Genomic DNA, 21,474 nt, shown 5'->3' on the forward strand with positions numbered 1-21,474 from the left:
TATTAGTAAGTATTAAAAGAATAAAATAACATAAGAGGTATTCGGAACCTGTAATTCCTAGAAATAATATCATTTTCTAAAATATTCCAGGAGTAAAACATTTTTGTCAAAAACTCGATTTTATATCAGGAGAATATAATCTTGCAGGAGGTTGTACTATTTAGATATTTTTTGGAATCTGACTTTATTTCTCGGAATTTTTTAAATCTAATTCGCATTCTTTTCTTGTGATTTATCTTCACTAGTCGTCAGTACAAATGCATGTTTTCCTTTTTACCATGTATAGGAATATTTCTCCCACCAAAAGCACAGGAGCAGATATGTGCGTATAATTCAGCTGTTTGCCGCTAGAGGCTTGCGCATTTTTTGGCTGACTTTTTAAACATTGCATCGGCGATTTCCCTATTCATCTCTGAGCACACGCTCCATTGAGTATTCCTTAAAAAATGCAGATTTCTCAATAGAAGACTTCTATAAATATCGATAGCTCTTTTAATTGCTGAAATTATTTTTGTACAAATTATTTCGGAGAATATGAAAATTTTGATAAGATCTTCTTAATGAGAACCACTTTAATCAGTTCTTATAAATTTTTAGTCTATATATGTAGATGCATGACTTTTCAGACAAAACAAGTCTGGTATTAACAAATTTTATATTTGTATTTCAAATAAATTTCTTTAACTAAATTAAAATATCATATTAGTTAAAATTGTATAAGATTTAAAATTCGCTCCGAATATTGGAATAAATTTGCAACCATATTCGTAGCATATCAGGTATATAGATACGTAACAATGTACAATATGTTTGATTAGAAGTGTTTTTAAAGGTGAAAGTGTAAATGAAACTTTTAAATACAAAATTTAATTAAAAAGAGATATTATTATTCATTTATAAAAAGATATATTCTTTAATAAAAATATATTTCTTCAATTTTACAGTCTATTGTACATATCATAAAATGAAGGGTTCTTTGAATGTAAGTCACATCACTGTCGACATCGATTATACTCCTATGAAATGATCGAGCTCTCGCGCACTTTCTTCTTAGCATTGTGTGTGTACGTTCGCTCAGCTGTTCTGGTCAGAAGCGATCGCGGCTCATCCGATTGCACAAATTTTCGAAGCTTTGGAGTTTATTTTTAGTAGCAGTGCCATGTCGTTTTGGTACAATCCTCGTGGATTTTTGCTGCGTAAGAGCACGTTGTTCGTTCTCTGATTTATTCGATATGAAAAAACGTTTTCTTCATTGATTGACAGATTTCGTTCACGAGTTACCACGGTTATCAGAAATTTGACATTAATCCGGGATCGATGTGTTCCGCAAATTGACGTTTAATTTTGACCGTAATAGTTAAGGATTAACCATGAAGAAGACACGTTCAAATATATTTCGTGACATTTATTATCAGCCCTACGATGATTGCACCAGGATGAAGCTTTATTCCAGCAGCAAAGGTATTTGGTATTCTGTTTTCAAGTAAAAATTTGGTAACCTTATTATACAGTGTAATATGGTGTAAGATCAAGATGTTTTTTCTCTATTTTAGCGCTGAAAAAGAATTATTAAAATTTGTTAAAAATTAGATAACCTTGTGTTTCATTTAAATAGACTGAGTAACAGATTTTTCTAGATCTGGTTTCTTTACATAAAGACGCTTGCATTGTTATTAAATATAAACATAGTGATTGTCATATTTTTCAAATACCTTAATATTTAAGTTAAATGTTTCTTTGTGTATGTATATTTTAGCAAGTCTTCAAATGATGCAACGTATGGCATTGTTGAAGAGATTAAAAATTCACAATGGTTGTGTAAACTCTGTTTGTTGGAATGCTACTGGAGAATTGATATTGTCTGGTAGTGATGACCATCATCTTGTCCTTACAAATGCTTATAATTATGAAGTAAGTGTGCATTGTTATTAACTTGTATTTTCATATATTAGTTGAATTAGGAATATATATATAAGAAAGAATAGTGCTGTTGCAGTTACATAGAATATAGGACATATTTAGGAATTTAATATAATAAAACAACTACTTTTTTTTGTTAAATGGAAATAATTTTTATATTAAATAATTCAAAATATAAATAAATTAGTATATTTGTTGTATTAAAATTTTTTTTATTTTATAATGTATATATATATATATATATATATATTAATTTTACCTATATTTGTGTGTCTTGTAAAATTCCGTGCCAAGGTTATTTATATTTTCACCCTTGACAAAGCAATTTAAGAGACTTACACGTGTGTTTCTTTGTTAACAAACTGAGCTTGTATTCATATTTTTAGTTATTAATATGAAATATATCTGTCATTATGTGTTTATTGTATTTTCTTTATCTTTTATAATATAATATTAAGTTTGATATGATAGTATTATTACATTATCACAATGCTATAAATACATTGTGAATGTACCTATAACACATTATAGTATAAAATTATGTCTCATATATCATATTAATATCTTTGGACAAATATCTGTAATTTCTTATTTACAAAAAATTTATTATACAAGATTAAGTAGTAACAAAGTTTACTAGAAGAAAGTACATTCAAGGAAGTTTCATTGGCAATAATCCTTTTTCAAGGAAATATCATAGATGGTTTAATTCTAGTCAAGGTCTAACATTGACATAGATAGAAATACAGAAGCTTTGCCAAATGAACAAAAACCCTTGCGTGTAATGCATGTATGCTAATTTTATCATTTAGAACCATCAATCTAGAACTATCTTGCTAATTAAATAGGATAAGAAGTTCTACATATATTTAATGTCATGAATAAATAAGCATAGACAGAAACATTAACAATGAATTCAATTCACATTTTTGTTACAGGTATTAACAGACTATACGACCAGTCATAGAGCAAATATATTTAGTGCAAAGTTTTTGCCTAATAGTGGTGATCATCGGATAGTTTCTTGTAGTGGAGATGGCATTATTTTGTATACAGGTGAAGATTCAATGACCTTTGATTAAACGCTACAACAGGCTGCTTGAACTAACAGGAAAATTTTCATGATTACAGATTTAATGAGAAGAACAAAAACATTTCATAATCAATTTAATTGTCATGTTGGTACTACATATGAAATAGCGACAATACCCAGTGAGCCGCATAATTTTTTAAGCTGTGGGGAAGATGGAACTGTGAGATGGTTTGATCTTAGAATAAAGGACAAGTGTAATACTTCAAGGTGTATGGAGGATGTGTTAGTTTCTTGTGAAAGAGCTATAACTGCTCTGTCTGTAAATCTTGCTTCACCTCATCAACTAGCGATAGGTTGTTCTGATAGTACAGTTAGAATACTTGATAGAAGAACACTTGGAACACCAGCTACTGGTAACTGGAGTATTTAACATAATAAAAGAAACCAAATATAAGAACAGTTAAAAGATTTGTCATATAAATTTGCAGGCTGGACAGATACGTCTGGAGCTATAAAGGCCTTATGTACTTTCACTGTCCCGGAATTTGAAGGGAATTCTTACAGAATGACATCGTTGAATTATAGTCCAGATGGGCAGGAGGTTCTTGTTAGTTATAGTAGCAATTATCTTTACCTGTTCAATGTGAAGGTATAAAAGACATTTCCCTTTCAAGGAAATACGTGTACTATATTCAGCTACAAAATCGATCGGTTTATTTAGGACCAATCTAGTATACAGTTGAAGAAAGATGTCGCAATTAGAAAAGGAGAGGGTAAGAAGCAAAGATTACGTTCGCCATTGCCAGTACGTAAACTAAGACTTAGAGGAGATTGGTCTGATACCGGTCCCGATGCTCGACCTGAATGCGAGGGCGGTCGACGTAGCGGTACAGGTACTTGAATATTAAATGTCTGTTATTTTTAACTTAATGAAACAACAATGTATACATTTACTTTTGCGTATTTTAGAAATTGCTCAAGCCAGACCTGTTCTTCAAACTTCGTTAATGCAGAGAATGACTGATGTCCTCAGTAGAATGTTAAATGACCCAGCCACTAGAGCCGCTTTATGCGGCGGCGGCGAAGATAGCTTAGAAGGCGTGATCGATCATCAAGATAACACTCAAAATAGCAACGAAAGCGTTACGGAATCGAACGAAGAGAGACGAGACAACGAAACCGAAAGGGTTGAAAGAGCTCCGACTCAGGTTAATCAAGAAATAGGTATTTATATAATTATATCCTATTTGAAGTTGTTTGATTTCTATCAGATTATCAGAATGATAAATGGATAACTCATAGCTGTTTCAGAGCAACAACCAGATAGATTAGAAAGTCCAAGTACTAGCGGTACGCAAAGTAAACCTGGGACAAGTTACTCTGTAGAAACGAAAGAAGAAATGCCATCTAATGAAACAATGCCTTTGAAGCAAACGATCGATGAGAGTTCATCGTCGGTCGAATCCAAATCACATGTTCCTATGGAAATTCCTATGGAAAGTGTCTCTAGTCAAGTAGAAACACAACAGTGTTTTGTTCAACCATGTTCATCGCGTACTATGGATAAGTCCAGTGATCTACCGGAAGATGATCAAAGTAGCAATGATGACTCTCCTTGTAGCAGTATGGAAAATAAACAAGAAGGACACATGATGGAAAACCTTCAAGATAGATTAACGAAAATGAGAGTCGGATTCCTTGAAAAGTATGAAAGAATAATACTAAATGAATTAGACTCATACTTCGATCGAATATTTCTATTCGTTTATGTCTTACTTACAGACACGGCAGTGAACCTGCTGTAAGTTTAACTTATACGGATAAAAGTTCATCAAGTGCAACGATATCTCTTGGTGTAGCCAATGAGATGACCCGTGATGGTTATCATGCGGGTACATCATTATTTTTTTAATTGTCTTATAAGTATATTTCCATTTGTATTTATTTTGAATAAAAACATTCCATTGTGTAGGACCATCTGGAAGTAGTGGGACATTCTCGGGCAGAAATCATGACAAACATATACGATATAGTGATATACAAGAAAGTAAGTTGATGTAACGTAAACAGATATATCTTTCAGAAGATCAGAAATCATGCATTATCTTTTTGACAGAGACTGATGAAAGCGCTTTTAGTGATAGCGAGGATGAAGATATACAAGCTGGAGGAAGGTATGTTATAAATATTTGAAATGTTATAAGCAGAAGGTTTCTGCAACGTAATGTTAAATATTTGAGAATAAAATTGCGTTTCTTTCAAATAATTTAGATTAGGAAGTTTAGCAGAAACAGAAATGGAGGAAGCTATGGGAGATGCTCCAACGCGCCGAAGATCGACGAATTTCGACAAAACGTGCGTAACGGAGCTTCGTGTCAAGCAGAAATATATGGGGCACCGTAACGCTAGGTATATTTTTATCTTCTGCATTGTTATAACTTTCAATCTGGTGGTCGCGAACGATTAACGCAATTCTCGCGTAATAAATGACGAAATCTTGAGAAGGCTATATATGATTAAATTTTGTGACTAAAAGATTAACATGAAATCCATTGCAATCGAAACCTTTTTAATCGGCTAAAGGCTGGGTAATAATCAACAAGGCTGATTTCGTAGAAAGAAACATTTGTGGAACGTTGTTGAAACACCAATTCTATTTGGCGAGTTTGGTTTCTTGAAAACCTTTACCTTCATGTATATAACATTTTAACGTTTGTATTCATTGTGTCTGTACAAAGATATTTGAGTTGTTCTCGGAAACCATGATTGTTGACACGTTTTTAATTCCGAAAAAGCCTTCGAACGGCGTGGGCCATATCGTATAAGGCCGCCATATTATCTGATCAGTTGGTCTTCCTCCGCTTGACTCTAGTTTCTTTAGGACCATGATTAAAGAAGCAAACTTTTGGGGCAACGATTTCGTCATGTCGGGTAGCGATTGTGGCCATGTGTTCATATGGGAGAAAGACACGGCCAGATTATGCATGCTACTGGAAGCAGATCAACATGTCGTTAACTGTTTGCAACCACATCCGTATTTACCATTGTTGGCCACAGCTGGTATTGATTACGATGTTAAACTTTGGGCACCGATAAATGAAGAGTCCAGCTTTGATGAAAAGTTTGCCGAAGATGTAAGTCTTTATATATTATTTACCATTAAATACATATGGTGAAATATAAAAATAACGGAATTTACAGTTGAAAAAGAGGAATGCAGTCATGTTGGAAGAGACGAAAGACACAATGACTGTACCGGCTGTTTTTATGATCAGAATGCTGGCATGTCTCAATCAGATACGCAGAGGTAGTGAAAACTTATAATACTTTCCAAGCCTTCCGATAGTACACTACATTAATATGATCAACGTAATTAAGAGTAACATAGTGAAGAAATTCGGCTGCTTTTTCCCCCGTTTAACGCGCAGGTATCGGAGTAAATAACGGCGTACAAAGTTTGAATCTAACAGCTCCTTTTTTTTCACGTTTGTGAACTTGTCCATAACTTTTGTAACAATACCATTACGTTCATGAAATTTCATCATACTTTATTCTCTTTTTTTTTACATATATGTTTAAGGAACTCTATAAAGATGTACATGCTTGTTTACAAATTCTATGTTATATATAATTTAAGATAAGAAGAAAGGGTAAAGAGTTAACAGAGAAGGACAAAATAAAGTACAAAATATTAACTTATCATTTCTAAGCCTCAGAGACTATAAAAATAAAAAGAAAGAAAAGTAATATAAAAATATGACATAAACGATGATAATACAGATAACTAAATGTTTTGTAATTTTTATGCATGTAACTAATTTACATATGTATACAAGAGAGAGAGCGAGAGAAGGACAAATATCGATTAAATGACATATGCATGTAATGTCACATTGGTATTTTACCATTGCAAATTATTGTAGCGATGAAAATAAAGTTTTTAATCAATACACGATATATCTTTAATATACCAGGAAATGTGTGATTCTCACCGTTGAGTGTTTTTTCTTTCTCTCTTATTTTTATCGTTGTAAGCTTATCGCGAATGATAAACGATTATAATCATGTTCCTCTACTTCAGGATAAAACTTAAAGCGGCAATAATTCTTTATATTGTAGCTAACGAACTAAGTCACGGTATGGACAGGTATATCACGTAATATGCATATCTATGTGTATATTTGTCTTTATTTAATATTAGATTAATACTAGTAAACACGTAACATATATCAAACGAAATTATGCAATATCATCGACTTTCCTTTCTGCATTGCTCTACTAATTGGCCATCTAGATGATAAATCTTATTGTTAAACCAATTGATAACGATAACTTTTTAATTAAAAAGAAAGAAACAAAAATGTACCATGTTTGCCAAGTGTTATGCTCTCTTGAATGTTATATATGTTCATACACATTAAATTCCCTAATTTATATATTCAAACACGTAAGATTAGATTATTCTTTTATTAACGTTTCTTCTTTTACATGTTGTGCAGAATTATTTTTAAAGTGCTGTAACAAACAAAACGAGAGAAGAGTTTTCTGCATAATTTTGTCTCATTATCATTCATTTATCATTATCATATCAATCTATCATTATTTCATTTATTATAATTCGTTAATATTTGTTTGTAATTTTTTCGCTTCCTTTTCATTCACACGGGTAGATCATCAGAAGAACACTCGGTATAGCACGTCGCGTTTAGCTCGTTTTGGTCATCCGTGCGCGACAGCAAATAATGTAGTCTATCGTTAGATTATCATTCACTAGTTGGAACGAGATATTACAGAATAATTCCGGTTCTTTTATAGGGCGCGGTCGGAACAGGAGGAGGAGCGGCGACGAGGCCGGCGAATTACGAGGTGGCTAAGCTGCTTTTGGCGATACTGTCGTCTGTGAAGATCTCAATTGGGACAATTTTTATCGCAACGCCAGCTATTCAAATTTCGAATTTACCTTCGAAACAAAAAGAAAAAAAAAAAAAAGGAAAAACTATAAAAAAAAAAAAAAACAGTAAAATAAGAATCAGAAAGGGAAAAAGAAGAATTTATATATTTATGATTTATCGTTGCAACACTACTTCACTGTTAATTGTAAGGATATTTAATCTGATAAGCTTTGCGTACGTATCATTATTGCATCGAGAAAGATAAGTCGAATTTTTTTTCTTTACCACTTTTATTTTCTGTCGCTTCTTTTCTTCTGACTCTGTTTATACCGCGTGTTTGGTGTATCAAGCTTGTGCAATGTAATTGTTTTTCTCTTCTTTCGAATTTATAGAGTTATTTCGTTTGGAAAGGAAAATACGATAAGGTCAAATATTTTTGATATTTTATACAGAATTTTGGTGTCAGGTTCGGATCTATAATTGGAACTATAATATAATACGTGTTATTTAGGATGCAAGTAAAGTGCACTTGTTGATTAATTATTTATCACACATGTTTCTCGATAATGTTACGCTGTTGTAGTTAATTGATAATTGATGGGAAATGCACTTTATTCGTCCTCTCGTTAAACGAGCCTTAGGGTGCACAATAAGATAATAAATGTAATATAAATACTAGGGTTCCATTTAAGAACCTGAACCTTGACATTTTATCTTCCTCGCCAAATTAAACAACTTTATATCTCCGAACTTTTTAGAAACGGTTACGTATTATACGGTTAAATTTAACGTTTCCGTGTATTCTCTTCGTTAATGTTCAATTTATATGCAGTTCAAAGTTAAAAAATTCCACCGTGCCTGTTTCACGGTCACTTGTTTTCATTTTCTTTTCTTTGTTTTCTTTTCCGTGTGATGAAATAATGAAGTTAACGAAGATTGGCCGATTTTTTGGGGTAACTTATTGACACATAGAGCAACATAGGCAATCGCTAAGTTTGTAGATTCGTTCGCTCAGTTCGATAAAGTAGGAATGCTTGCGACGTAGAGACGCTTGCAGAGAGATCGGAGAACGCGAGCATCGTTTTTCGAAAGAATGATGTTCAGGCACTCTGAAGGTCTCACCAAGGGAGAGAAACGTCGTTGTAGGATACCGTGGTGTACCGATATATATTCAGAGAATTTATTTATAATAAAAATTCTGAAGAACGAAAACGCATCTTCATGTTCTCCTCCATACACCTCCTCTTCCACGTGTTTCAACAATATTTCAGTCGTTGATGTCATTGAAAATACGTATACATAGAAGACTAACGACAAAGAAACGAAGGAGGGAGCAGGGGATTTGAAACGTAAGCGGAGAAAATAAAACGAAAGGCAAGGTTCATTCAACAACAGAGTCTAATTTAATAACAAAATATGAACGCTGCATTTGTAATAAAATTAACCGTAATATTAATAATCGTTAAAATAATAATAATAATAATAATAAAATAATAACTATGGCGGCATACATAATCGGTCGAGATAACCATAATTAACATAGGTAACGGAATCCTAATATCGAAGAGGACGAAGCGTACGAGACATGTAGATTCGTGTTACAAATTACGATCGCTAACGAATCGACGATTTTGGTTCAAGAAAAAAGAAAAGTATTTTACGACGTGTAAAATGTGTGTCAAGACGTCGAACGTGTGAAACGAGATCCCAGCAAATATCAGAAGTAATTCGGTAACTGAATACGTAACCACTTACGTAAAATATATTTATACGTTTCAAGGAAACAATTCGATGACTCCGATAATATTTAAAATAACTTTTTAACACGGTAGACGAATTATTGTTTCGTATATACGACGAAGCAGAGTAATATATTGAAACAAATAACGATACGAAGATGTTATTTGAAAATATTTAACAGTCGGTTAAAGATACTGTTTGCTGGGGTCTGTTCGAGCGTGATCGACGAAGAAAGAAGGAGGAGGGGATAGACAGGTATTCGACCGAGTAACAACGAATTGGATGGAAAAAGAAAGGAACATAAAACGCGATGTTCACTGACAATTACCTTATCTGCCGCTCGTTTATCGAACCGTCGTTTACCTATCAGTCACCTAAATTCGAACGTATCTTTACATATGTATTTGCGAGATAGTTTATCTTCTACTTGGTGAACCGTACGTCGACACGTGATTAATCACGAGAACTTGATGGGATATATTCAGTGGTATAATCGTAATCAATGAACACGTTATAGAACAATTATAAAAATAGTTAAAATTAGACATGGTAAAAACAAATAATTATAATTGAAGGATAGTTTCAGTTAAACCGATGAGTCAGAAAACGATGATTATACCTTTTGGGTAATTAAACGAGATAGGAATAAGTATTTGAAGAATAATCGTAGTTAACTAGGAGATTAATAATATTTGTTATCCAGACGATTGGATGACATAGGAACAAATATTTGGAACAAAGTAATCACAAGTAACGGTAATAATAAAAAAAACAACAAAACGAAATTAGTAACAAAATGTGCGGTTCCGTAAGAACAGCTAAACGATAAATAGCTAAAGCTAAAGATGATTAAATGGAAGCTAAGAATGTCAGAACGAGCGACAGACGAGGAAGAACGTGGTACGATGCAGAACCGGAAGTGTATAACGGGAACGGGTGTGTATTTCCTTGTTTTATTTCTCTGAACATTAGGACAAAATTGTAATCAATCGCTTATCCGTTTACCGTAAATCCAATAATGTCTGTAATAATGAATTAGCGTTATATTAAATGTACCGATGAGAGATTTTTTTTTCTTTTAATAATTCACACATTTTTCTCTATTCGACGCTCTCATTCCATTCTCTCATTCTCACACTCGCTCTATCGTATATTCGCACGCATTCTCACGCTGATTTTCGTTCTTTCTTCCCTTTCCAGTTGGCGATTTCACCAACATGGGCGAGATCGATCGACGTTTCGTCCACAAATGGATCAAGGTTCGAGCTAATCGTTAGATCTACCAAAAGCCAGGCTTCGTAGAAACGCTCTTTGCCTTCGAAACGTTGATTCGATGCTTTCAAATACGCGACACCGGATAGAATACAGAAATCGGAAGCAGACAACTTGATCTACAATCCTGCCGCGTCGAATCCATCGTCTATCGATCATCGATCGTCGCGTGACTTAACGATTTCCACTTTAAAAAGCTTCGTGACGCTAATAGAGCAGAATTTGTTAATAGAACTAAGAGATTAGATTACTATTAATATAATTAGATTACCGTGTAATGCTTTTTTTTTTATCGATAATGATCTATTGGAAGCTAAACTCGATATCGAAGCAGATTATAAATCAGTCGTAATCAAAGTGGGGAAATCCTAGTCTAGATATTTCGAACGTTTTCATGTCCTTCAAGTAGAATTATGGAATTTACGCGGCTGTAGACTACAATAGAAAGCTACATATTACAATTTAGGCGAAGAGAAATGGAGAATAGCGAGAAGATCGATGATCGAGAATTGTAGAATTTTAGAAACTTCTTTCCCAGCGCAAAAATTCGCTACTTTCCAGTTTCTATGGGATTTATTTCTTTGAAGTTTTTATTTAGAAAATAGCGTATTTCACGGGAAATTAATTTTCTCTATCTGGTGTCCGTGAATTTTCTTCCGTTTCGTTCTGTTTTCTCTCTCTCACTTTCTTACTCTTTTCTCTCTTCATCGCAACGCTCAAGAAGTAAAAACACGAATGTCGCGCGGAATTCGCCATCGTAAATTGCACGTGAATAATTCCTCTAAAATGCGCGTGACGGTAATCATAGTAACAATAACAATGACAATATAATAATGATGACAGTAATAATAATGACAATAATATCAATAAGAATAGTAGTGAACGTTTACAATCTATTACATATCATAATCTTTTTTTTTTTTTGTTCACATTTTTCGTGAATTTTTTTTTTATATAATTTTTTCGTTTTAGTCGGAGGGGACGTCGCTCAAGATTTTATTCGAGGCACAGTTGGATCGCACGTCCGCTAATAGAACTCGTATCTCTCTGCATTTTTTTTTTTTTTGTTTTTTCACTAGATTTTCTTCGACGCATCGTCCGCCAATCGCGAAATCGAATGGAGGACTTCATCGAACTCGTTTTGTATTCTCTCTCCCGTGTATGTGTGTATCCGTGTGTGTGTTTCCTCTTTTTACCATTTTTCATCATTCTTTTTTTATTAATTTTTATCTTGCCTTCTATGTGTGTTCTTTGCATTTTTGTTCGCTCCTTTTTTTCACCTTTTTTTAACTTGCTTTTCAAGTATTGCGTGCATTTTTTGTTTTGTCTTATTACATTTTTGTCTTCTGGTTCCTTTAAGCTCGAAATGGTTTGTTCTTCGTTTTACTATTTTAGTTTCTTTTTGAACAACGTTCGAACGTTCGACCGTTCGACGCGCACGCTCGATGATAAAAAGTAAAGATTAAAAAATCGCACTGTCACGTGTACGATTAATCTATGTTTTATTTTTTCTTTGGCGAGTGTGCACCGATCGACTAAGTGTTCCTTTGTAATATGTTTCCTTTATTTTTCCTCTCGATGTTGAAGCGTAGAAGATATGTAAGTGTATCGACGCTGTTTTGAAACGAGATCGACTCGACAATGCGAAACTTGTTATTTATCTCATTATCAGCACTATTAATTAGATTCCTCTTTTCTAATTATTCGAGATAATACGCGTCGAAATCGGTCGAATTCTGGCTGTGAGATATATCGTCGATCCGAATTAGTCGGATCCGGAAATGTCGTGCAAAATCAACCGAGCTGTACCTCAATTGGATTAATATGAATCACGCGCACGCATGCACAAATAGACGCACGCACACGCTAAAAAGTTACGATAATTAATAATTCTATATTGCGTAGGTTAGGGTCGCAAAAAGTTACGGAACGATAAAAAACCCTTCGAAACGCGGACCTTCGAAGTAGCGTAGAGACGAAAAGAGAGGTCAAAATAGCCGAAGACCGCGTCTTTACGTTGCTTTCTTCTCGCAGCCGTCGTCTTTTAGTTTGTTTCGTCGATTGTTAGGAACCACGGTTCCGTTCTTACTTTCTTTTTATCTTTTTTTTTTTTTTTTTTTCGTAAAATAATCTATCGAAGACACGATCACCAATCAGTGACCTTCTGGTTTTTTCACGTTAAAAATTTATATGTATTGGGAATGAACGATTAAAAATATAGCTCGAAAAATTTGCTAGACAGTTTAATTAAATTGGACTTAGTAGGTATCGTGTGGGAACGATAGGTAAGGTACAGTGGAAAAGGAAACTGCTACGAAGGAAGTATCAATAGTTTGTTCGAATCCGATTAGCTAAAAGGCACTGATACTTGCAGTATTAATGTCTTCCCTAACTTCGACGAAATTAGCAAGGAAATGTTGATACTTGGTAGCAATGCTTCCCGCGGCGTTCTTTGATCTTTTTCTGAGGAGAATCAGCACTTCTGCTATAGCTAGTGTTTCCGAATGCCACTATCCCTTTATCGATATCGTATATTTTATTCGTAACAAACTTAACGGATGGAAACTATTCATCTCACTAGAAGACTATTTTAAGTTGTTATCATTAAATTGTGTTAATGAAATAAATAATGTTATCATTATCAGAGAATAGAGTTATTTACAGGAAGAAGAATGAATATAGACGAAGTGTATGAAGGCGATCGGTAAAAATAATAAAAATGATAGAGAAGCTTAACCGACGAAGACAACAAAAATTGCTCTTTATTATACTTCTCTTAGTTGCGAAAAATGTTTTTCTAAATATAATCTAACTTTCTCGATCACAGACATTGGAAAAAAAAAGATTAACAAATAGTAAAGAATAAAAATAATTAATACTGAAAAAAAAGGAAATATACAGAGGTGCCATCGAACTATATTTTCAATCGTATCCCACAAGATTTTGTGTACACGGCTTCAGATCATGCGCGACGCCATGCGTCGAGCATCCCGGAAGAACGATTGGGAGGAACTTGATTCGTATTTTTAATATGTTTTCTCTGTTTGCTACGAGTCTCATAGATTATGGCTGTTGTTTCAGTCCGCATTCCTAAAAACTTTCGGCTGACTCTTGAGTTTTCACCTGTAGGGTGTGTGTACTCTTCTAAAACGCGGCACCGAAAAATCACGGTAATAAAATCGTGCATACGCAGCAATCGGCCGGTGTGTGTGCGCGCGTGAGCTTACAGCGAGCCGAGTCGCTGTGTCGCGGTTTCTCACGTAGAAGACGATTTTTCATCCTTAAACAAGACTTAATAGTTTAATTACACTCTACGGCGATTAACCGCTAAACTGTCGATTGAATTCGGTAATTCGGTTGTCACGGCTCTACGCCGTACTTCTAACGCGCCCCACGCTCGATTCTTCCTCCGGCTCACGCGAAAAGGCGTGCGACTGGCCATTGTAACTTAATGTAATTTAGCGTAAATTTTCGAACTTTCAAACATTGAAACTTTCAAAATTTTCGAGCTTTCAAATATTGAAATTTCGGAATTTTCAAACTTTTAAACATTGAAATCTTTGAATCTTCGAATTTTTGAATAAATCAAAATTTTGTTATCCTTCATAGATCTCTAGATCTTCTAATCTTTTAATATAATAATTTTTTGGTTTCCGAATCTTCGAATCTTTCGATCCTCAAACTATCGAATCGTAGATCTACATTTGCATTGTTCCAAAATTTTGAATATATTTCTCTTTTCTCTTTTCTATACAGAATTACCAGTCGAAAGCAACACTTTTTCGAGCGTACCACGATTACACCCTCTCGCTTATCCCCCTTTCTTCAACGATAACGACCACGACAACGCTAAACGAAGACGAGAGCGAAGCAAGAGAGGCAGGATTCGAATTCCATCCTCCAATTCCTTCTGATCACTTGGATTTCCTATTCGCAACGTAACAATAGGAAACGAGTTAACTCGTTCGAATCAGCGCGAACGATAAACGAGCATGTACAATACAATAACGAGTTTAGACAATTGAAGCAAAGAAGATCTTGAAGATCGTACAGAGAGAAAAGTAAAAGTGTGCTTACTTGGATGATCGTTAGGTTTATCGTATCATGCATGATTAGAAAAATCGAACGGATATTAAATCGAAAGTATATCATTAGACGAACAGTCTTGTTCTACCTAATTCGTTTAAAATCTCTTGGAACGATCGAATATATCGAAGAAAAATGCGAACGACGAAAATGCCTCGTTAATCTATCTTCTTCTCCCTTCCTTTCCAATTTTCTTTACTTGCAGACATTTCACGATTTTTCATCTTGTATTCTATCTTAAATTCCCCAAATCATCTTTCCAAAACGAAATCATTTCTTCCTTCTTCAACTTCCCCACACAAATCATCTTTGTAACATCATGAAAACCACTAACGATGAAAATTTTCCAAATCATCTTTTCAAATTCAAATCGTTTCACCCGAAATTCAAATTTCATTACACTTCAAATTCCCCAAATGATGTTTCTCTCGTTATAAAAACCACGAACGATACCGATAAATGATATCCAAACGACCATGCGCGTACCGCTACTCAAAGTAAAGCAGATCTTGCTGAAAGTAGCTTCTTCGAGGCGAATGTCACGAATGAATGGTCGATCGCGCGAATTCTAATCGATCTTCTACCTCGTGATGTTTTGTGATCCGAGAAAACCGCTACACGAGTCCCTCGAACGACTCTCACACGAATAATCGGTATTTTTACTTGTTTTCTTCGATGAATTCGTCTTTTCTTCTTCGTCTTCGTGATAGATTATTCAGGCTGCAATGAAGCGAAGGGCGAGAAAACGACGAGAAGTTTCGGGTTTCTGACTAAATCGACTTTAAAGTGCAACGTGACGAATCGAATTGCTTGATAAAAAGTGAATGATCGAAGATGAACCCGGAGAAGTTGTTTGCGCGTGTTGCAGCGTAATCACGTAATTAGAATTTCGTGGATATCGAAAAGAAAGAATTTTGAAGATATACGACGTTTACAAAGAAGAATATTCTTGCGAGAAATAAGAAGGCTACGGACGCTAATTAACTGCTTACTCTAACGAAGAGATAAAACCATTGAGAACCAAACAGTGAACATTTCAAAGGATCCTACCAACGAAAAAGGATAAAGAAAGCGGAGAAAGAAGAAGAAATCAACAAGAAGAAACGTTCCAACTATTAATCGACGATTAATTTCCATATTATGTGCAGCTACTAAAGAAAATTGAGAATTGCCGACAAACACGATAACAATTAGAACTTTCGGTAGACGTTGCACGGAATGTGAGAGAACTTTATAGAACAATTAACGCTATTACACACTAAACTGTATTTTACGTTTAACCTACAAGAGAGTATCATACTAACGAGACACCGGCGAAAATGGTTGCTGAACTGGTTCGAATTTCTATTCAATTATTATTTCTTTTATTAGAAACAACGACTTTCAGCAAAATCCGATGCGGGCAAGCGAGACACGTCCCTCCGCGTTAATAATCATTCTTTCTTCTATTTCCTTTATCTTTTGTTCGTTAATATTTTTCCCGAATTTGGTTGTTCATTTTTTATCCATTCCTCTTTCTTCTTCCTTTCTATTTATTATTTAATAAGAAACAACTTCGTAAATAACGCGCGCGAGCGAACGTGTGCCATTTCCGAGACTTTATCGAACATTCTTCAACTTCCCTCGCAATCGATACTTTATCGATGTATAATTGGTATATCGTGTTTCATTTTTATTCTTATTTTCTTTTTCTTTAATCTTCCGTTAGCTCTCCCGATCATTTTAACGATTCGTAAACTCGTATTTATAGATGCGTATATTAATAAAGATCGTCATGTTTTATTATTCTTATTTCTTCTTTCTTTCACATTTTGTCGTTTGTCTTCTTTTCTCAAATGTTACGCTTTCTTTTACCATTTGGTCTTGCTCCTTTGGAAATCTTACTCTTGTCCGTGATTATCTATTCTCTCTGGAAATCCATTCGTATGTCAATTAAGAATACCTTTTACAGTAGGAAACAAAATCGGACCGTACAAATTATTTTTCTTTCTTCGTACACGCGCTTCCTCTCTCTCTTTTTCTTCGATTCTATTTACTTTCCTTTTAGTTCATTCATTTTGACTTTTCTTTAACAGTTTTTCCCGTGTTCCCGGTTCTATCCCTAATATACTGCTTTCGCTCGGCAATAATTAATAATAATTATAGTAATAGTAGTAGTCGTAACGTGTAATGATAATCGTGTAATAACAATGATAATAAATCAATAATCGTATTTTTTGTTCTTTTTTTTTATACAACAATCACACGTAGAAGCGACGAATTAGAGTAGTAGAAATAACTATTCCTTAAGTTTTAATTTTCTTTATGTTTATATTTATATTTATAATATAGTATCTGCAATATATTAAATCGTTTGTTTTTCTCTTTCAACTTCACTCGTCTTTCCACCGTTTCCTCCACCGCCACGCATTCTTCGCTTCACGTTCTGCTATCTGCTATCAATATACATACGCGGTAAATCGCGGAGTGCGCACGCGCGCAGGCGTGGACGCGCGTTTTCGAGCGTGTTCGATCGTGGAAACCGATCTAACGCTTGATCGACGTTCAATTTAATAGAAAATCAATCGCGAACAATGTCGATCAATCGTTTCATTCGAATAATATGATAAAAAACGAAACAAGTTATTATCTTGGACGAAATAAAATTACACGATATATTAGCCTTTGAAATTCGTTAGAATCGGCACAGTTGATCACTAAATCAATATTGAACGAGTATTATAAATATTACGTAAATAAATGTTCTTATAAAAGAATTAATTCATTGCGGAAGAATTAATTAAGATTAACAAAGTTAAAGGAAGTAGAACGAAACTTCTGCAAAGAGTCGCAAATCAATGGACGATCTTTTAAAATAATCGATGATGTCATTTTTCGAACGCATCACGAATTTTCGCGCGTCTGCACGCATGCGCGTACATACACGTATCATAATATATATATTATATAACAAGATGGCAAAAATGTTCCTCCGATTATTTAGTTTCTCGCGGATGGAGAACCTTCTTCTATCTTTTCCTTCGACATTCCCCCCTCTTCCCCCCTCCCCCCTCTTCACCGAAAAACATTTATTCATATTTCTTTCCTAGGTAATCTTGTTCATTTATATTTATATATATAATATATATATATATATAATCGATTTATACTCTCGTAAAGTCGTATTTAATAATTAATTAATTAATCAATTAATTAATAGTAGATGTACGAACGGTGTAAGAAAGATTTATCGTGTGTTACATTTTTTTTTGCATTTTCTCTACTCTCTTTATTTTTCCTTCTCTCGTCAACTGCTCCTTCGTTCCTCTTCCTGTCTCATTTTCCTCATTTCCTTCTTCTCTGAACGGAGGTGTTTATAAATCCGACGAAAAAAGTGTCCGATCGCAGATCACCTAAGTTCCCCGTGTTTCTAAACAATGTCCGTTGAGATATTATATTTACTTTACTCTCGCCGCTGCGCCGCGACTTCCGTTTCTTTATCCTGCTCTTACTTTGTTCCTTTCGTTCGTTCATCTTCTTTCTCGTCGACGAACGCCAGGAAGTGGATCGATCCTTTCGTGCACGGCCAATGCGCACCAAGCTACACACGAACGAAACCACTTTCGTTAATAGAACTCGGTAAAATTTCTATCGATCATTCCTTTCTTTTCCATTTTCTTCTTTGACCCTGTATATTTTGTGGTTTGCAAGGGTTTCCCTTATTTCTCTTCATTTCTCATTCTACTTTTTGTTCGTCTCGTGGTTTTGTGTTCGACGGCAGCTCGGCAACGAACACTCGGCGTTTCGAGATCGATTTGGTAAAATGAAACGTAACGCGGAAACTGGCAGGGCGCGCGTCGCGGCGCTGAACTTACGCGTCGCACCAGCCGCGAAACTGCCTTACAACGATGAGGTAACAACGTTTAAACATCGCTCTTCTCTCCCTCTCGGACAAGTGCGGATTAAGGGGGGAGCTGGGGGGGCTATAGCCCTGGGCCTCACCTTTTTACGGGCTTCGCTTTCGAAGTATTTTACGGCTATAACGACAAACTAGCTCGTTCATCTTAAGGAAAATTAAAAAAAGAAAAAAAAAAAAGAAATAAAAGAAAGAAAGAAAAGAAAAAAGAAGATAGCTATCTTTCGAAAACGCATACTAAAAAATGTTTAATATAACTTATTACAAAATAAATTTTATTTCGCATTTACGTTAATTTATTTCACTTTAACCCCCCTCCCCCATTTTCTTTTTATAATTCTCGAACTATCGCGCGTAATCTCTATGTTGCGTATGGTTATACGCGTGTATACGCGAGCGTATGCACCGATCCAGATCTTATCTCTAGCGAGTAGCTTTCCTTGTTCGCCACTTTCGTCGAAAGCATATCATTCAATTCGAGCCCACTCGCTTCGAGCATACTCTCGACGCTCGGTAAGCGTACATACGGTATCGTTTATAATTACACGTTATCGTTTATTAATTATACTAACAGTTTGTAACTTTTATTAATCTCTTCTGCTTTTCATCCCTCCACTAATTACACACAAGATTTACGATTCTTGGAAACAATTCGTTAAATAACTCTAACTTCCATATATATGTATATATATTACTCCTCGCGAATTAAATAGAACGAACGAATGCGCGTATTCGTACATTCGGTTAGAAATTATCAACGATACAGCAGGTACACTTTAGAAAATGTTTTAACGAACGCGTGTCTGTGTTTCCTTATTCATCGTGCGGTTTTACAAGAGAGAGCACGCGCGCGCGCGGATCTACTCATGGATTTCTCTTTTGGTTTGCCTTTTCTTTTTTCCCGGTGTGTCGTCGTAGCGAGAGACGAGAACGAAAATTAGAAGAAAAAAGTTACAATGGAAGATTGTTCTGTACAGCGACTATCGTACGAACTAAATACGCGTTGGATGCCGACGTGCCGGCGCCATCTCTTTCGTCGATCGCGGTATCTTCTCTCGCCGTGTGTGCCATTTCAATGATTCTATTCGGTTCTCCGTGCAATCACCGATATATACTTCCGGTCTTCCATTCCCTGGTTAAACGCGTCCTTTCCGTTCGACATTCACCGTTGACCTTTCACGATGCTCGGCATCGATGCCAATGGAACACCGTTTCAGCCCATTTTCCACCTTTCCTAGATTTTCTTCCTTCTTAGATCTCGATTCTCTTGTCTTTCTGATCTTCAGGATTGCGTGACGGCTTGTTCTGTCCCTTCTTTCTTCCTGTTAAATTCTTATCTAAGGTATTTTTTATGGGTATTTTTATATGTGCTTTTTCTTGTTTAGGAAGATCTTTAGATTAGATCTTTTTTAATTTAGGAAGTTGTTAAGATGGCTCCTCTCAAATATTAGACGAATATAGATGGAATAAAATTGTTCCTTGGTACTATACGATTTCCTTTTGGAAATTGAGACGGTTGTTTAGTTTTACAGATCTTATAGAGTTATCTGTTTTCAGTCATGGTTCTTGTTTTTAAATTCTTTGCTAGTCTTTTATTCAAATCTCTCATGCCTATTGACGTCTCTAGAGACGTATTTCTACCATGTTCTTTTTTTTTTTTTTGTTCTTTCAAGCATCTGACAAATAATCTTATACTACCGACGACACTTAAGAAGCCTTCAAGTATCTCAAACAGTACCCTACACCGATGAAACATCTTCATCGTATCAAAGACAGAACAGTATCAAAGACGTAACACGCAGCTCTCTTCTTCAGCTATAAAACTTGCCTCTTCTTTCTTCATCCTCTTCTTTTTCGAATCACCACGAATCCACGGAAATCGTTCCCTATCGAGGCCGATGCACAGGTCACGGTGCTTCGTGGTAAGTACGCTGAGCAGGTACTGAAGCGAGCCTCAACATATGTCTATCTTGACACTTTCTCGCTTTTCTCGTTCCCTTCCATTTTGTCGCGCTTAATACTAACTATACGCGTGTTCACGTGTCTACGTGTATGTATGTATTCTATATGTGTGTATATTGTAGATCGATAAATAAATAAATAGATAAACGATCTTGTTACATATTTATCCATTTATCGGTATCGAGAGAAGTGTGTTTGGATTGAAGTGTGGAGTGTGCTCCAATCGCGTGTTCTTGCACGGTTGGTTCGTTCCACGCGTCGAGACGATGAGCGTCCACCGACACATCGGCCCTTCTTCTACTTCCCCCCTTTATTCCTTTTTCCTCCGCCACCTTGATTTACTTATGACTGTAGGAGAATGGCGATGGCCCTGTGAGCATGCTTCGATGGAAATGCACGTTCTGCCATTTGTTGTCCCTCTTGTGCCACACGCGGCTCTCCTCGCTCTGGTGGGTATGCGCTACGCCTTGTCTGCAAAATACGCAATCACGTGTTCATAGAATTTCACAAATCTTTCTATTCGTACGCGTATGACGTTTACAACGTGTTTTGTTAATGGTGAAGTTACTCAAGGGGATTTCAAATTGGATGACCTTAAGTTAATTATCAACGAATGAAGTAAGAAAGAAATTCGGCATAAGGGAAGATGTATGACAAAATATATAATGCACAGG

At 35.2% G+C, this 21,474-nt stretch overlaps 2 protein-coding genes across 41 annotated transcripts in view; one reads left to right on the forward strand and one right to left on the reverse strand.

Moving 5' to 3' along the window:
* The first annotated feature begins 1,043 nt into the window (after window positions 1-1,043).
* LOC100647962 (DDB1- and CUL4-associated factor 6) lies at window positions 1,044-11,389 on the forward strand. Of its 6 annotated transcripts, XM_048404888.1 has the most exons (17): window positions 1,044-1,196; window positions 1,264-1,461; window positions 1,757-1,911; window positions 2,859-2,976; window positions 3,052-3,366; window positions 3,442-3,602; window positions 3,675-3,846; window positions 3,923-4,177; window positions 4,256-4,658; window positions 4,736-4,845; window positions 4,926-5,000; window positions 5,070-5,127; window positions 5,225-5,362; window positions 5,826-6,087; window positions 6,155-6,260; window positions 7,073-7,100; window positions 7,769-11,389. In XM_048404888.1, exons 2-17 carry the CDS (start codon window positions 1,371-1,373, stop codon window positions 7,854-7,856), a joined length of 2,535 nt encoding a protein of 844 aa, XP_048260845.1. In that variant the 5' UTR covers window positions 1,044-1,196; window positions 1,264-1,370; the 3' UTR covers window positions 7,857-11,389. The 6 variants fall into 6 exon arrangements, 5 of the variants coding, with proteins under 5 accessions (XP_048260845.1, XP_048260846.1, XP_048260848.1 ...); XM_048404889.1 differs by having other exon boundaries at window positions 1,044-1,461; window positions 4,265-4,658; XM_048404890.1 differs by having other exon boundaries at window positions 1,046-1,461; window positions 5,835-6,087.
* The window catches only part of LOC100648089 (calcium/calmodulin-dependent protein kinase type II alpha chain), a 157,316-nt gene continuing 146,366 nt past the window's right edge, over window positions 10,525-21,474 (reverse strand). For all 35 annotated transcript variants that reach the window (XM_020862764.2, XM_020862763.2, XM_020862766.2 and 32 more), the window contains one exon: window positions 10,525-21,271. In XM_020862764.2, coding sequence (XP_020718423.1) covers window positions 21,139-21,271 — 133 coding nt within the window. In that variant the 3' untranslated portion in view covers window positions 10,525-21,138. The remainder of the gene's footprint in view (window positions 21,272-21,474) is intronic.

The sequence above is a fragment of the Bombus terrestris genome, chromosome 4 (assembly GCF_910591885.1).
Source record: "Bombus terrestris chromosome 4, iyBomTerr1.2, whole genome shotgun sequence".
NCBI lineage: Eukaryota > Metazoa > Arthropoda > Insecta > Hymenoptera > Apidae > Bombus > Bombus terrestris.

What these genes read in the sequence shown, in the direction of transcription:
- LOC100647962 (XM_048404888.1), top strand. Translation starts at nt 1,371, where the DNA reads ATGAAGAAGACACGTTCAAATATATTTCGTGACATTTATTATCAGCCC. An exon ending in AGAGTCGGATTCCTTGAAAA is followed by an intron (nt 4,659 to 4,735) that starts GTATGAAAGAAT and finishes TCTTACTTACAG; the next exon opens with ACACGGCAGTGAACCTGCTG. An exon ending in ATGGGGCACCGTAACGCTAG is followed by an intron (nt 5,363 to 5,825) that starts GTATATTTTTAT and finishes GCTTGACTCTAG; the next exon opens with TTTCTTTAGGACCATGATTA.